Source organism: Penaeus vannamei, chromosome 7, assembly GCF_042767895.1.
Source record: "Penaeus vannamei isolate JL-2024 chromosome 7, ASM4276789v1, whole genome shotgun sequence".
NCBI classification, from domain to species: domain Eukaryota; kingdom Metazoa; phylum Arthropoda; class Malacostraca; order Decapoda; family Penaeidae; genus Penaeus; species Penaeus vannamei.
Window position 1 is genome coordinate 42049728 of NC_091555.1, and position 14739 is coordinate 42064466.

Sequence of the window (14739 nt, forward strand, 5' to 3'; positions counted from 1 at the left end):
CCCCCCCCCCCTGCCCGGGAGCCTAGCCGCGGACGGCGAGCGCCAACGAGCGGGCATCCGGCGTCCCGTGTAGGCCTGGAGTACTGGGTATATTTCGAGTTGGAAATGCCCAGCGCTCGCTTTGTTATTTCTAGAAGAGGAAAAACATGGCGTCACGTTCGGCCGCGGTCGCCAAGGCTGCGAGGCGCCCTTATCTCCCTTATCAGGTAGATGCGAACGAACTTGTCGAATCACACCTCTCGTCACGCGGCCCCTCCACCTACCCCCTGCCCCCCCCCCCTCATTATCAGGCCGCTTCTCACGGCCACTGTCTCTCTCTCTCTCTCTCTCTCTCTCTCTCTCTCTCTCTCTCTCTCTCTCTCTCTCTCTCTCTCTCTCTCTCTCTCTCTCTCTCTCTCTCTCTCTCTCTCTTCATCTCCCTTTTCCCTCTCCCCCCTCCCCCTTTTCCTTTCCCACTCCCTATCCATCTCCCCTTTCCCCACCTCCCTTCTAATATTCCTATCTTTATCTCCCTTTCTCTACCTTCTTCAGCACCAAATTGACTGTCACCTTCACCCTATCTCCGCCAGCCAGCAGAAATCCCTGCCCGAGTTTGTCTGTGTTTGTCCCCGAGAGGTCAGTCCAGGTGCAGCAGCAGATAAACGATTTGTTTTCCCAAAGTGCATTACTTCGCCCATTCATACTCTACAGGTCGATGGCGAATGCTCATTAGGACAGCCCACGCATGTGTGAGTGCATGAAAATGACACGATTCGTGAGACATGAATCACGAGGCGTTTTGTGAAAATTGTCGAATCATGTAAACACACGGGAGCGGATACGGGGCGATATAAAAGGCCATTTGGCAACTCGTACTCCGGCCGCGGCAGACAGTGTGGCGTCTCGAAGGAGCGGCGGAGAGGTGGCTGGTCCAATTTCGAATTTGGGATATTTCGGGTGATTTGGGTTTTAGTAGGTTTGATCTGATTTAAAAATTGGGGTTTCGAAGTGTAGGGTTGTTCATGAGAGGAATTTGAGGAACTGAGGTGAACGGGTGGAAGAGGTTATTTTAAGAGATGATGGACATGCTTTGTATTTGTTTACGGGGACAAGTCATTGTTATCGAGGCATAGTGTGGTAGATAATATTTATCGAATAATCTTAAATAAGAGAATAAATGGTGTAAATAACAGCAATGATGTCATCTGGATCCACGTTGTTCCGCGGATAACCGGATGAGGGGAGAGTTACCAAGTCGCCTTAAATTTACTCTATTTTTTCTCTATTAAGATCGTTTCAATTTTTATATTTTATTTTTACATGACTAACCTCATAGTTTATGCTCTGCATTGAATATAACAATTTAAACGCGCGAAGAAATGGAAGGAGAAAGATAAGAGGGAGAGAAATTAGTACGCGATAACCGGCGGGAGGGTATATAAGCTCCGAGAGGCTCGCCACATCTCAGTACTTCTCTCACCCTCTCACTAGTCATAACGTTATTACTCTCCCCGAGTAATGTCTTTGCCCTTGAGGGTAGGGCTATAGCAACAACTACCGTCCAGTGAAATGGTTGTTAATAGTTGGCCGTTTTGTTTAGTGCAACTAGTGAAGTAGCCAGTAGAGCTTTCTGGTGACTCAGGAAAAGTGTTACTATATATTTTTTCATCTTTACCTGGTGTCAGTGTTGTATACCAAAGAACGCATGTTTTATTTAAATTAAGTAGACAGCTTTGTTTGTCGCCGCAGTGTTTTGGTACAAGCTTTAATTACTGTACTAGTGTGTAGACGTGAAGAGTGGTAGACATGGTAGTGTCAACAGAAGAGTACCGACACAAAATCTTCGGCGTGATTCCATCTCCAGATCATCAACCAGTATTCTGTAAGTGACCGGTCCTCTCTCCTCTTCTCTTCTCTTTTCTTCTCTCTCCTCTCCTCTCTTCTCTTCTTTCATCTCTTTTCCTCTTCTCTCTTCTCCTCTCCTCTCTTATCTTCTCTTCTTTCATCTCTTTTTCTCTTCTCTTCTCATCTCATCTCATCTTTCATCTCCTCTTCTCCTCTCCTCTCTTCTCTTTTCCTTTCCTTTCCTTTCCTTTCCTCTCCTCTCCTCTCTTCTCTTTTCCTCTCCTCCTCTCCTCTCCCCTCTCGTAAACATTACTTTCTGCTAATCAATTTCATTAACATAGTTCTTATTATGATTATAAATAAGGGTGAACTCCGTGACTCATATTTTTGAATTTCTTGTTTACGGGAAAAGAAATTTAAGGTGCGATTTGATAGATTTTCATCTGCTTAATTATGTCTGTAGAAAAATAGTCCGGTTTGTAAGATTATGTTGTGATAGTCGCGTAATTAAATAAAGTGCATGTGGACTTGCTATTAGTTTATAAATAAATGCGATGTAGATTAAACATAAATAAAATTTTGTGCTTACAAACACGATGGAGAAATTTTCAAAATTCGATATTCACTTGTGTGTATATTTGTTTATTTAGGTGTTTATTGTATATAACATACAGGTTGCATGTGTGTATATAGAACCTAATTATCGCTTTAATATGAGTATTAAGCGTGTAGAATCAAAGTAAATGATGAACTCAATAGATGCTTAGTGTTAAATCCGTGGTTTGTTAGAGCAAGGCGTAAATTAGAGTAGGTACTCAAACAGTAAATTAAGATAAGAAAAACGCGTGTTCTCGTGGCGTGCATTGGAAAGCAACTGATTTTTCCTTTTTCATTGTGCTTGTGAGTTTCTGAATTCATTTAATTAAGAAGGATCTTTTCATGAGGTTTTAGCGTAAGGTGGCGAATAGGTTAGAATTAGCTCTTGTGATCGGTATTATATAAATGCAGGAATTACGTGGACTTTATATTTCTTGCTAGTAATTTTAGTTTCTTAGCTGGACGAGCGGGAAATTAAAATGCACGTCATATCAAAGGTGTTAATGTACGAGTGGTGGAATATATTTCCCTGTGTATACAAGGGCTGTGGTGCTGTGTTTCTTGTCAGAGTCGGGCTCTGCATAAAATTACCATCAGACGCGGAGACGCAACTACGAAATCGATCTGTATCGGTTATTGATCAAAGGTCATAGCAGATGCGCGTTTCGCTGGGTGTGCGAATCCAGCCCTATTTAGCGTTATGTAATTCATGATTGTGAAGCATTGTGCGTACTGACCATATGGCGCACTCATCTAAGGAACTGTTCTCTCCCGCAGGTGAAACAGACATGGCTGCGGCAACAGCGTCTCCAGAGCCTAAGGGCACGTTGACCCCCCCAGGCTCCTCCCCCCTGAGGGCGGAGTGTGACCCCACCCGTGACTCCTCCCACAACTCCACCCCCCTCTCGCCAGAGGCGCCCCCGACCCCAGACTCCGCCCACATGGCCAATGAGCCCACCAATCACAGCGCAGCTCGCCTCCAGCCCACCAGTGAAAGAGAAGAGAGTAACATCTTGATCAATCAAGAGCCTCTCTCAGGAGCCAAGAAGCGGAAGGCAGCGAAGGTTCACAAAGTCGAGGTAAGGGCACTGTTCTTCCTCCTCCTCCCCCCCCTATTTCCGCCCCTCCCCCACCAGTGCCGGCTCTTGGTCACTGCCGATGGACACTGGCGCAGTCTTCGGCGTAACGTCACGGCGCAGCGTTGAAGTTGCCGCCACGCCCCGCGCTGTGTCGGAGGCGAGTCCGAGCGTGCGTGATCAGTGTGCTGTGACTGGTGGTGGCGCGACCACGTGTAGTAGTAGCAGCAGTAGCATGAGGCTCTGCTTGTGTTTGTGTACTCAGATGGACTATTGTACTCATGGTGCTTCAACAATACTCGGATCTACTTCACCCTAGCTTCTCGCGAGTGATATCCATGTGTGTTAACATGGTAAGAGTCATTCATACACTTAGTCGTTTTTATTGGTGTGCATTTATACTCGATAGTGTGTGTGTGTGTTTGCGTGTGGACTTAGTGCACATTCCCGAGTTGGCCAGCGGCTTCCGAGTCAGTGCAAGACGGCGGCAGCGCGCGAAGGGCCCGGGGCGAGTGGAGTGCGCCTTGGCCTCGCACCTCGGGCCACGCGCACTGTGATGTTCCACTTTGCGCGATCCACTTTCCTCGTGTGTGATAGTGACTCCGCCGTCAGCACTTCCTTCCCGACTCCTGGTCCCCTTCCTTCGCCTTCCTCATGCCTCTGCTGGGGAATCCTGCGGGACATCCCGTCTTGGCGCGGCCGTAATGTCCGGTCTTTATAAATAAATAGGAGGGCGTCATCACACGAGACTCTGGCTCACGCGACGCCTCTCCTGGCGAAGGAAGACTTGCCTTGAAAGACCACGGAAGGATGATGGAAGCGAGGCAGGTCTTCTTGGAAGGGAATGGCGTGCGAGGACTTTGCGGCAGGCGGTGGGGCGGGATGTGAAGGAGGCCAAGAAGTGAAGCACTGCTCTTGATTTTAATTAGTTGTCACTTTTATTATTATTATTATAGTGGTTTTGTGCATTTATTATTTAATACTTCTACTTCAACTATTACTAATTACTGCTGTTACTGCTACTCAAGTGTTACTAAATTCTGTTATTGCTGTTGTAGTTGTAATCGTTATATTGATAGCAGTAATCATAAGATTATTGTTTTTATTAGAAATAGAATTTTGCAGTTTTTTTCATGAGCTTATTTCAAGTTAAGAATATTCGAAATATGACTTGGCTGCGCGACAGTGCGAGGCCGCAGTGTGAGTTTACTTAGAAACCGCGGTGATGCACCGAGGCCGAAGCTATGGCGTGAGGCGGGCATCAGCCACGCAGATCCTTGCACTCGCAACCACATCCTCCGCACCCTTTTCTCGGCGGGGATGGGCTTGGTCTTCTGTGCAGTGTGGATGTATGTGTAGAGTGTAATCGCTGAGTGTTGCGAGTGCTAACAAGGCTTTTAGTGACGTGTGATCAGAGGACTGCCTAGTGGATACGGCGAGCACGGCCGCTGAGCCGTCGCTCGCTGCAGTCGCTCCATTATAGCGAGGAAAGCCGCTGCGCGGGAGGGGGGAGGCAGGGAGGGAGGGAGGGAGGGGCAGCGGCGGCGAGGGTGACAGGTAGCGGCGGCGGGTCGCACCTGCCGTCTGGCGGCGTGCGGTGCGGCGGGGTCGGGGGTCACTTCGCCGGCCATTCCGTTAATCAAGTGTTGTTTCTCGTTGCAGACGGCGTGCGGGAGTGAGGGCGAGGGCGAGGCGGGCCTCACCGGAAACTTCTCGTGTCCCGTGTGCGAGGAGGTGCTCCCGGCCCAGCACGAATTCACACAGCACATCCGCAAGCACAACCACGTCATCGAGACCGACAACGGCACCAAAGTGTACTGCTGCGGCATCTGCAAGAAGCAGCTGAGCAGCAACAGCTCGCTGGACAGGCACATGCTGGTACACTCCGGCGAGCGGCCGTTCCGCTGCCACATCTGCGGCACGCACTTCACCACCAATGGGAACATGCACCGCCACATCCGGGGGCACTACCGCAACGGCGGTGGCGGCGGCGGTGGCGGCGCGGGCTCGGACACGGGCGACAGTGACTTGGCCTCGGAGGAGGACACGTCGTCGCCCCGCAAGCGCCACCTGGAGGACGAGGAGAGCGTGGTGTCCGCCAAGGCCGTGCGCCTCAACGCCAGCGAAGTGGAGGAGGAGGAGCTGACGTGCCCCGCCTGCGGAGTGGAGCAGCCTAGTCAACACGCCCTCGAGCAGCATGTGGAGAACATCCACCCAGAGTACCAGGTGGCGTGCACCACCTGCCAGGTGGGCTTCAAAAACTACCGGGCGCTGCACCTCCACAACTCCATGGTCCACCACACGTCCACAGCGTCGCCGCCCCAGGTGGACCTCACCCTGACGGACTTCTCGAGCCCCAAGTTCCCGCTGATCGCCAAGGAGATCTGCGAGCGGGACCGCGTGCACCAGCAGCCCGGGGAGGGGGTGGGGGTGCACAGGTGCCAGTTGTGCCATATCACATTCCCCTGCGCCGAGTCGTGGCTCATGCACATGCGCGAGCACGCCGCCGCCTCCACGGGGTCCGCCTCCTCCCTCAGGTGCCTCCGGTGCGACCTCAGCTTCTCCAACGTGGTCGAGCTGTCGCACCACCACCAGCGCCACCTGTGCGAGGAGCCGCAGCCGGGCAAGGAGGGCTTCCTCAGGGTGCTGGACCTCCTCAAGCAGCAGGAGGCCGAGTCCGCCTCCGCCACCTCCATGGCAGCCTCCATCTTCGCCAGCGGACTGGGGCCGCACCTGAGCATGCAGCCCCCAGGCCAGCACTCGCCCGCGCCGGCAGACTCCGCGAAGGCGTCCCCCGAGCACCCGTCCGCCGGCCGCATCGCCGCCACAACCACGACCACCGCCAGCAGCGTGGCGCCTCTGCTGTCCACGGCGCCGGGGCTCTCGCACGACGAGCAGTTCGCGCGAGGCTACCGCGAGATGAAGCTGAACGGCCAGTACCCGTGCAAGCTGTGCAAGGAGGTGTTCGCCAACCTGCGCAAGCTGAAGTCCCACAACCTGGTCCACATGGTGGCTCCCCCGTACCGGTGCAACCTGTGCTCCTTCTTCAGCAACGACAAGAACACTCTGAAAGAACACATGAAGAGCCACAAGGGCGACACGCCCTACGAGTGCAACCTGTGCAACCTTGCGTTCACCACCAAGGCCAACTGCGAGCGCCACATCAAGAACATCCACGGGCGCCAGTCGCGGGACGAGGTCAAGGGCTGCATGACGTACGTGCCGCAGGAGGAGGGCGCCAGCACCGACCGCTCCCTGGACACCGTGTGCCACATCTGCCACATCGACTGCAAGGCGCGGTCCGTGCTGCGCGACCACATCCGCTCCTCGCACCCCGAGGGCATGACCAAGCCCTTCTCGTGCAAGCTGTGCGGCGGCGCCTTCTCCTCCGAGAACGACGTCATGCGCCACGTGATCCAGCAGCACTCGGAGGCCGCCACGGGGCCCACCCTCGACAGCCTCGTTGTGAGCCAGGCCGCCCGCGACGACCACCAGGACCACCACGACCTCACGCCCGTCGAGTCGCTCCTCAGCTTCTCCAAGTTGCCTCTCACCGCGATGCCCCTCACTACCTCCCACCAGCCGCCGCCGCCGGCGCTCCCTCTGCCCTTCTCGCACAACGCAGGAATTCCCACGCCCTTGGTTCCTGGTCGCACGCTCACGCCGTCCGTCACGCCCACACTCACGCCCGTGCCCAGCGTGCTCTCCGCTAGCGACGAGGACGCGCCTCTGGATCTCAGCATGAACTCCAAGAGAGAGCATGAGGATGACAGGAAGGAGGAGGACGACGACGACGACGAGGAGATCGAGGTGAATGACGTGAAGTGCGAGCAGGTCGAGCCCGAGGACCTGTCTAAGCCACGCAAGGAGGAGTGCAAGGAGCCCGACGAGGCCAAGAGCCCCGAACCAACGTCAGAGTCCGCGACCGAAGTGCTCAAAATCCCCAAGCCGCCCTTCTCCCTGGGCATGTACCCCCAGCCCCTGCCGCTGTGCAGTCCCTTCAGCCCTCACCAGTATTCCTTCCTCATGAACCCTTACAACGGCCTGCACCATCCCGTGCGCAATTTGGACCCCGCTTTCTTTGAGGAGTACCAGAAAGAGCTGAAGCGCGGCCTACAGCTGACGTCCGGCGGCGGGCTTCTAAGCGGAGGCTTCCTGCAGAGTTCCCCTTCGTTTTCGCTGTCGGCGCTGGCGATGGTCGCCGCCCACCGCAACCCCCTCCGCATCCCCCGACCCGACATCCGTTCCAGTGAAAGTAAATCCGAGGATTCGTCCACATCTGACAGCCAGTCCACGCCCATTTCCAAGCCTGGCGACGAGGATGTGATGCATTTCACGATTCGCAACTCCGTCCTCATGAAAAAGCCCAAACAGCGGCGGTACAGGACCGAGCGGCCGTGGAGATGCGACCTGTGCGACAAGGGCTTCACTCTCCGCTCCAACATGGAGCGACACATGAAGCAGCAGCACCCCGACGTCTGGCAACACCGGCCAAGAGGAGTCAACACGCCCAGGTCGGAGTCGGACACGCCCACGTCTGTTTCTGACACTCCACACACGATTTCAGAGACAGTGAGAGAGCAGCTCATCATCAAGATCGAAAAGGACGCAGCTGAAGACAGAGGCGAGGAGGCGGAGCAGAGAGAAGAGGAAGAGAGGGAGCTAGTCATTGATGATGGTCATGAAGGCGAGGAGGAGGAGGAGGAGGAAGAAGAAGAGGAAGATGAGGAGGAGGACGACGAGGACGAGGAAGAAGAGGAAGGCCAGGAGAGTAGTGGAGAGAAAAGTCGGGAAGACAGCAGTGCTGACCTCGCTAGCGTCCACACGTTGCTCTCAACTGCCTCCAGTCAGAGCTTCCCTTTTTTTGGCAGTGAGGGGGAGGAGGAAGTCCCTGGTGAAGATGACTCCACTTCCTCCAACACAATGTCGGAAGAAGCCAAGCGCAGTGCCTATTCTTCGGCGCCACAAAAACAAAAATGCCCTTTCTGCCAGAGAAAGTTCCCATGGTCCAGTTCCCTTGTGCGACACATCCGCACTCACACAGGACAAAAGCCATACCTGTGCCCAGTGTGCCACTTTCCCTTCACCACCAAGTCCAACTGCGACCGCCACCTCCTGAGAAAGCATCCCGACTCCCCACACACCCTCGGCGGCGACCGCCCTTACCGCTGCTCTAAGTGTCCGGGTGCAGCTTTCACCAGCCTCGAGAGCCTCCGCAAGCACGAAGTGTTCAAACACGAGAAGGCAAGCGACACGGCCATCTCGAGGGACGACGCTAGACCGTTCCGCTGCCACGTGTGCGAAGTACCGCTTGCAAGTCGCGAGGTGGCAGTACAGCACGTCAAAGAAGCCCATCCAGAAAACTTTCAGAAAATTACTAGTATAGAACCGGTCACAGCTGAGAACAACAACGACCCCCTTTCTCCAACGCCAGATTCAACTACCACAGAGAGGGTAAGTTCAGTGTCCTCTGAGCATCCTGATTGCTGAAATCACACAGTGACATTGACTTGTCAGTATGTAGAATTACTGAACTGCACTATATGATGAATAGAAGTGCTGAAGAATTTTCTTCTTTTACAGGTGAGCTGTATGTTCTGCCTGAATCGATATTGGAGTCTTGCTGAATTAAAGCAGCACGTTACAACCCAGCATACAAACTCTTCACCTGTTTTGTCTGCTGTTGAGCAGAAAGAGGGAAGTTTGTCCTCGCCAGCAATAAAGACTGAAATTAAAGAGGAGCGCAAAGATGAAACCGAAGGGTCTGACTTCATCTCCAACCTCCTTGGAACAAGACGAGCAGTTGTCGATCATTTGCTGACATCTAAATCGGCGGATGATGCAGCGAAGCTCCTGGGGGTGCGATAATGCATGCAGAACTTCCCCGTTAAAAGGGACTTCTGTCTTTACAATGAGGGTGTGTCTGTTCAAGAAAACTTTTCCAATACTTAGCTGAGTGCAATGTATGTCATAGCTTGTAGTTCATATTAATGGTTACTTATTCTATTATTTTCCATTCGTAATGCATTCACAGTTTGCCTTGAAATTTAAAAATTCGTGCCTTGACAACGTGCCCTAGACTCTTCTGTAATCTGTAAGTTAACGTTATGTATATAGTGTGTATATAATGATTCAGTGGTTTGATATATTTAGTTTAATATAATTTCATTCCTTTAGTCTGTGATGTCTTCAACTCCCAGTTGATTTTGTTACTCGTTATTGTTATTTGTTTGCTTGTACAGTACCTGCCAAAATATTGTCCAGTAGTTTTCTTTAGTTGCCAACATTCCAAACATTTTGTTCAAATACAAGGGGCCAAAATCAATTTCTTGTGCCTAACCTTTTCATTTGCCAGTTTAGCCAATACATACCAATGTTTAAAATATTTGGTAGAAGTGTATGCCAAGAATGATAGCATATCTACAATAGATCGAGACAATCTATATGGATCAGGGATCGAATAGTTTCTTTATCTTTATTTATACTTTAACGAGTCCTCATCTCCAAAGTATTAAGGCTAAATGCCAAAGTTATGGTTAGTGTGTGTAAATAATTAGTCCTAATAATTTATCTCGTAATCTGTAAGGTTGCATTCTCATTCCAAAGTTTGTATATTTATACTACCTTTAAGATTAATTTCTTTTGAAAGTTGTGTTCCTATTAGTTTATATTATCAACATTCCAAACTATACCTCAAAATATTCCTTGCTTCAGTTTAGTCAACAAAGTAAAGGAGACATTATTCGTGGACGTGAGAAGTTGTCAGAAAAATCAAATCTAATTTTCTCAACTCTGCACCACCAGTGTATGTTGTTTATGACACAGAGAACTCCATGGTTGGTTAGTCCTCAGTGTGTATCTAAGGTCACACTCCTCTTAATATTTCTGACATTCCATTTGTACTTATCCAGTGAAGCTGTTTCCATGCAATCATTTCTGCATGTTTCCAAAGAAGTTTGATGTGTGTAGATAAGTGTTTGAATTTGAGTGATGTGTTTTTTCTATGAAAGGTAATATAATATGCGAATTCTATTCCAAGGTTGTTAGTAAAATTTTAAATGATCTCTCCAAACAAAATAATTTAATAAGCTATTGATTTATGGCATTATTGTGCAAGACTTATATATATTATTATTTATATATATAAATACATGAATAATGTCACTAAACCAAAGGCATTCTATATACACGATGCTCTTTGATACTCTTGTCCCATACTGTTCAATCACCTTGTTCTGATGAGTGTTTTGTTTGTATGTTACAGCACCACTTTAAAAAGCTTTGGAATAAATAGTTGTGATTGAAGCCATATTTCTTTTCAAACCTCTAAACACCATACAAAAGGAAGAATAAAAAACAAACTTGAAATACTACATCTCTCTTAAAAATGATAAATATCCAGGTACAGAAGATTTGTATAAAAATTAAATGTCCTTAAATCTAAACTAAACAATATTTCTTGGTATGCACCTTCTTTTCAGTGACCAAATTATACAATGATTAGATGAACACCTTCTGAACATTAAAAGTTATAATGGTGAGCAAAATATCAGCAACTGATATGAAAAAATAATATTTTGAGTTGATTATCAAATGTTACTGAAATCGAATCAATCTTGACTAGAAAAAAAAAATCAATAAGCACTGCACTTGACTGCATTTTTCGCCTGGTTTTCCATCAGAATATCAATTAAACAAATAAAAGAACTTGAAAGATACGAGGACATGTTCACAGGTACAATATCCACACTAAAAAGTAAGTTTAATCAATTACTTCCTTTGATTACAAATATCCTTTTATACTATACTTAGCTACTAGTGGTACTTAAGAAGTGCATGTGTCTAAAAAGGAGAAAGTATACCTGCAGATGCTAATATGTAAAATTTAAAATATAATATCACCATCACCAGTACAAGCATTATGCAAATATTGCAACTCAGTTTTACCAAAATTCATTACTGAATCAAAAGGAGCATAGGGAGGGCAGGCTTATCTAATCAGTATTGTACTGATTTTCCATGGATTAACACCATTTAACATTCACTATATGAAAACTCCACATATATATAACAATTTTCCGAGGAATACTGACTGGTATTCAAAATGACATAATTATGGAGCTCTCATACAAAATGCCTAAAAGACTCCGATATGTAATCAGCATAAAAGTGAACCAGCTAAGCATCCAATAGTATCACTCCTTATGATAAAAAAAAGAAGAAGAAGAAGAAAAAAAATGGGGGGATGCAAGACTTGACTTTTCAAACTGCAAATATTTTTCTATTTTCTTTCCTTTGTTTCTTTAGTGAACACTTTTCCCCTCTTTTAGCTATTTATTTTCATATGATTACCATTATTCCTTTTATTTTTCTTGAAATGTCATCCTAGTATTTTTATTATTTTGGGATCATCGCAGCAGAATAATGCCTTCAAAATCTACATGCCCAAGACTCTTGTGCTGTAGATGTAGATCCAGCTGCTCAGATCCCAAAATCAAAGGGTGGTCATGTGAACGAGGAGATCCAGCCCGCTTGGGTCATGAAAGTGGTTATCATGCGTTGAGAGTGAGAGTCTAGGCCTTGGGGAGTGCATACACCCCCACGTGTAGTTGATCCAACACCTGCCTGACGCTTGTCGCCTTCGTCCTGCAAACAAATAATATTGTTTGTAATTCTCTTTTCTTTTAAATACATGTCTCAAATTTTCCCTATTCTAGTTCATAACCCTTGCAGGCAAAGTATAAAAAAAATTATAATAATTAAAAGGATTAACAAGAGAAACTCAATTATTATAAAGGAAATGTTTAATTACAATCTATATCACAGATAACTTTCCTAATTTTAGTCTTTGACAAAGTCAGATTATACAAGTCATTATTTTTAACTGCTTCCCGACAGGTGGCATGTACATGTACATGCTATGGCTGTTGTGGACAGATTTGTAGATTAGCAGATGGCATCGTATCACAACCATTCCCGCGCCATTGGCTCATCGGACACAGCTTGTTTTTCTCTTATATTAGCCGCTTCATTATATGGTAAACCTTTTAGGCAATATCACCTAAAGTGAAGGTAAACCTTCAAATTATTATTATTAAAACTTACAGCAAAATAAAAGCTCGCAAACTACTAAAGGAGCTGGGCACAAGCGGGAAAACTGATGATGCACACCAACAATCCTGCAATCATGTCCACTTGCCAAACTTATTCCGGGTGAATGGGATAATGTCATCAAAGTCAGCCATTCTAATGCAAGGCCCTTGTAAATATTAATATAAATTTGTGTTTTTAGTAGTAAATAATTGAAAAGTTATATATTAAAACAATGACCAAATTACATTCTATGCTTTGCTTACCTTAAGTAAAACAGCTTTGTAAGCAATGTACTGTGATGGCTTGATATTTGAGGAGGCACACAACTGAAAATCATACACCTGTATTAGTAATTGTATCTTTTCTGCAAAATAACTTATCTGCCAATAACCTATTAAAACAAATGGTATAAAGGAACCAGAAATCTGTATGAACAAAAAAAACTGCCCTTAAATCAAATGTTTACAAGTCATGTCTTATTTCTAGTAAGAGCACCTGACTTTATTATTGTTAGGTAAAACACTAAAAAACATATTGTGTTATCAATATGTTGTAATGAACCAACAGCTTGCAATAAATGTAATAATATTAAAAAAAAATACTGAATGATGATCATGATAATCATATAACATTTTTATGAAATTTGAATCTTGACTAAAAAAATCAATAAGCAATGTACTAATTTATTGTTAAAAAATGCTAATGAGAAATACTTGTATATCATACAAATTCTAAAGGCTCAAATTATGAAGGAATGAAAAATCTGAACTCAGAAAGTTATAAAGTTACCCCACTGTCACCGGGAAAATGCAATATTAACTGCAGCATTACTCTGTTAAATGTCTGTGCACATAGATGGCTCCACAAGTATTTCGCTACAAAGGAGTCAATTAGTAGACTTTGTGACCTACCCTGATTTCACCTTTCCCTCAGTTTTTGTGATTTTTTTTTTTTTTTTTTTTTTATCAATATCAATGTTATTATTATAGACAATATTGTAGTGTTACCAATATTACTAACATCAGTATCAGATACAAAAAATATTTTTAAGAATCAATGAAAAGGGTAAATAGGTAGTACTCACAATTGGCTCATCAGTGACTTAGTACTTATGGAGCCACGATTCATAAACTAAACTCACTGTTGGCATGGCATGGCACATGACATCCCCATGAACTAAGAATTTGCTTTACATATACTCAAAATTTAACCTACAAGTACTTCAAAATGGAAATTAAAAAATATGCATGGAAACCAACTGACTCTTCATAATTTATCAATTCATCATTAGTAATAATAATTCAGAGAACACGAGTGATTCATGCATGATAGCTACTGCTAATTACTGTTATGGACAGGGTTCCTTAAAGGTAAGAATGCTTAGTAAAGAACTACAATCATAAATCTGTCATTTAACTACTTCTATGCAAGAAGTGACATTACTTATTATGCAGTGACAGCACTGGAATAAGGTGAGAAACAGAGGAGGGTCTCTAAATATTGATAATCAGACAGAAATGAAATTGTCCTAATCAATAAAATACTGAAAAGCATAAAAAATAAAAATGCCATTGTTTAGTATCAAAGGACAAATGCAATCCTGAGGAAAGACACTCAAACAATAAACAAATCTGCTATACAAAGTACATGGCTAATGAACAGTCAGAGAATATTAGTGTTACACAAGCAACTCGTGATAACATCTAACATCTTTTACCATAAAAAAAATAATCAATAACAAAAAATATTGATGATAGTGGTGATGATAATCACAACAATAACAATACTTATAATAACAATGGATAATAGCAACAGTAATATTAATAATGATAACAATGAAAAAAAGGACAAAAAATTATCATCATCATCATCTCAATCAGAACACAAAACTACTCATTTTCCTACCTTTCTTTCCTTCTGGGACAAAAGATGGTAGCCTGGTAACATGGATATTGCAATGGGGTCATCATTCCCCCCTTGAGTCCCCCCCTGTTGTGCTTGCTGCGTGTTGCTCCCGTTCCCCCAGCTGGAGATGTCGTTGTTGTTCCCGCTGCTGCCGCTCAAGCTCCCGCTGAGCCATCTTCCACCGCCAGTATCGAGAGGCGTGAATTTTTTTTCTGCTAAACATTTCGGACTTCTTGCGTCGTTT

General features: G+C 46.0%; 2 protein-coding genes across 6 annotated transcripts in view; one reads left to right on the forward strand and one right to left on the reverse strand.

Annotated features, from left to right (window-relative positions):
- The window catches only part of peb (pebbled), a 902421-nt gene extending 891619 nt beyond the window's left edge, over positions 1-10802 (forward strand). For 3 of the 5 annotated variants that reach the window (XM_070123904.1, XM_070123902.1, XM_070123903.1), the window contains 3 exons: positions 3199-3500; positions 5160-8951; positions 9081-10802. In XM_070123904.1, coding sequence (XP_069980005.1) covers positions 3199-3500; positions 5160-8951; positions 9081-9365 — 4379 coding nt within the window. In that variant the 3' untranslated portion in view covers positions 9366-10802. Of the gene's footprint in view, positions 1-1442; positions 1862-3198; positions 3501-3584; positions 3851-5159; positions 8952-9080 lie in introns of those variants that run through there. The other 2 variants (XM_027374894.2, XM_027374902.2) reach the window with 2 other exon arrangements.
- Positions 10803-10859: 57 nt separating this feature from the next.
- On the reverse strand, positions 10860-14739 carry LOC138862245 (transcriptional adapter 2-beta-like; the record flags this gene model as incomplete). Its single annotated transcript, XM_070123906.1, is given in 3 exon segments — positions 10860-12143; positions 12854-12916; positions 14496-14739. Coding segments are annotated over 3 exon segments (448 nt in total), but the record flags the coding sequence as incomplete, so codon positions are not given.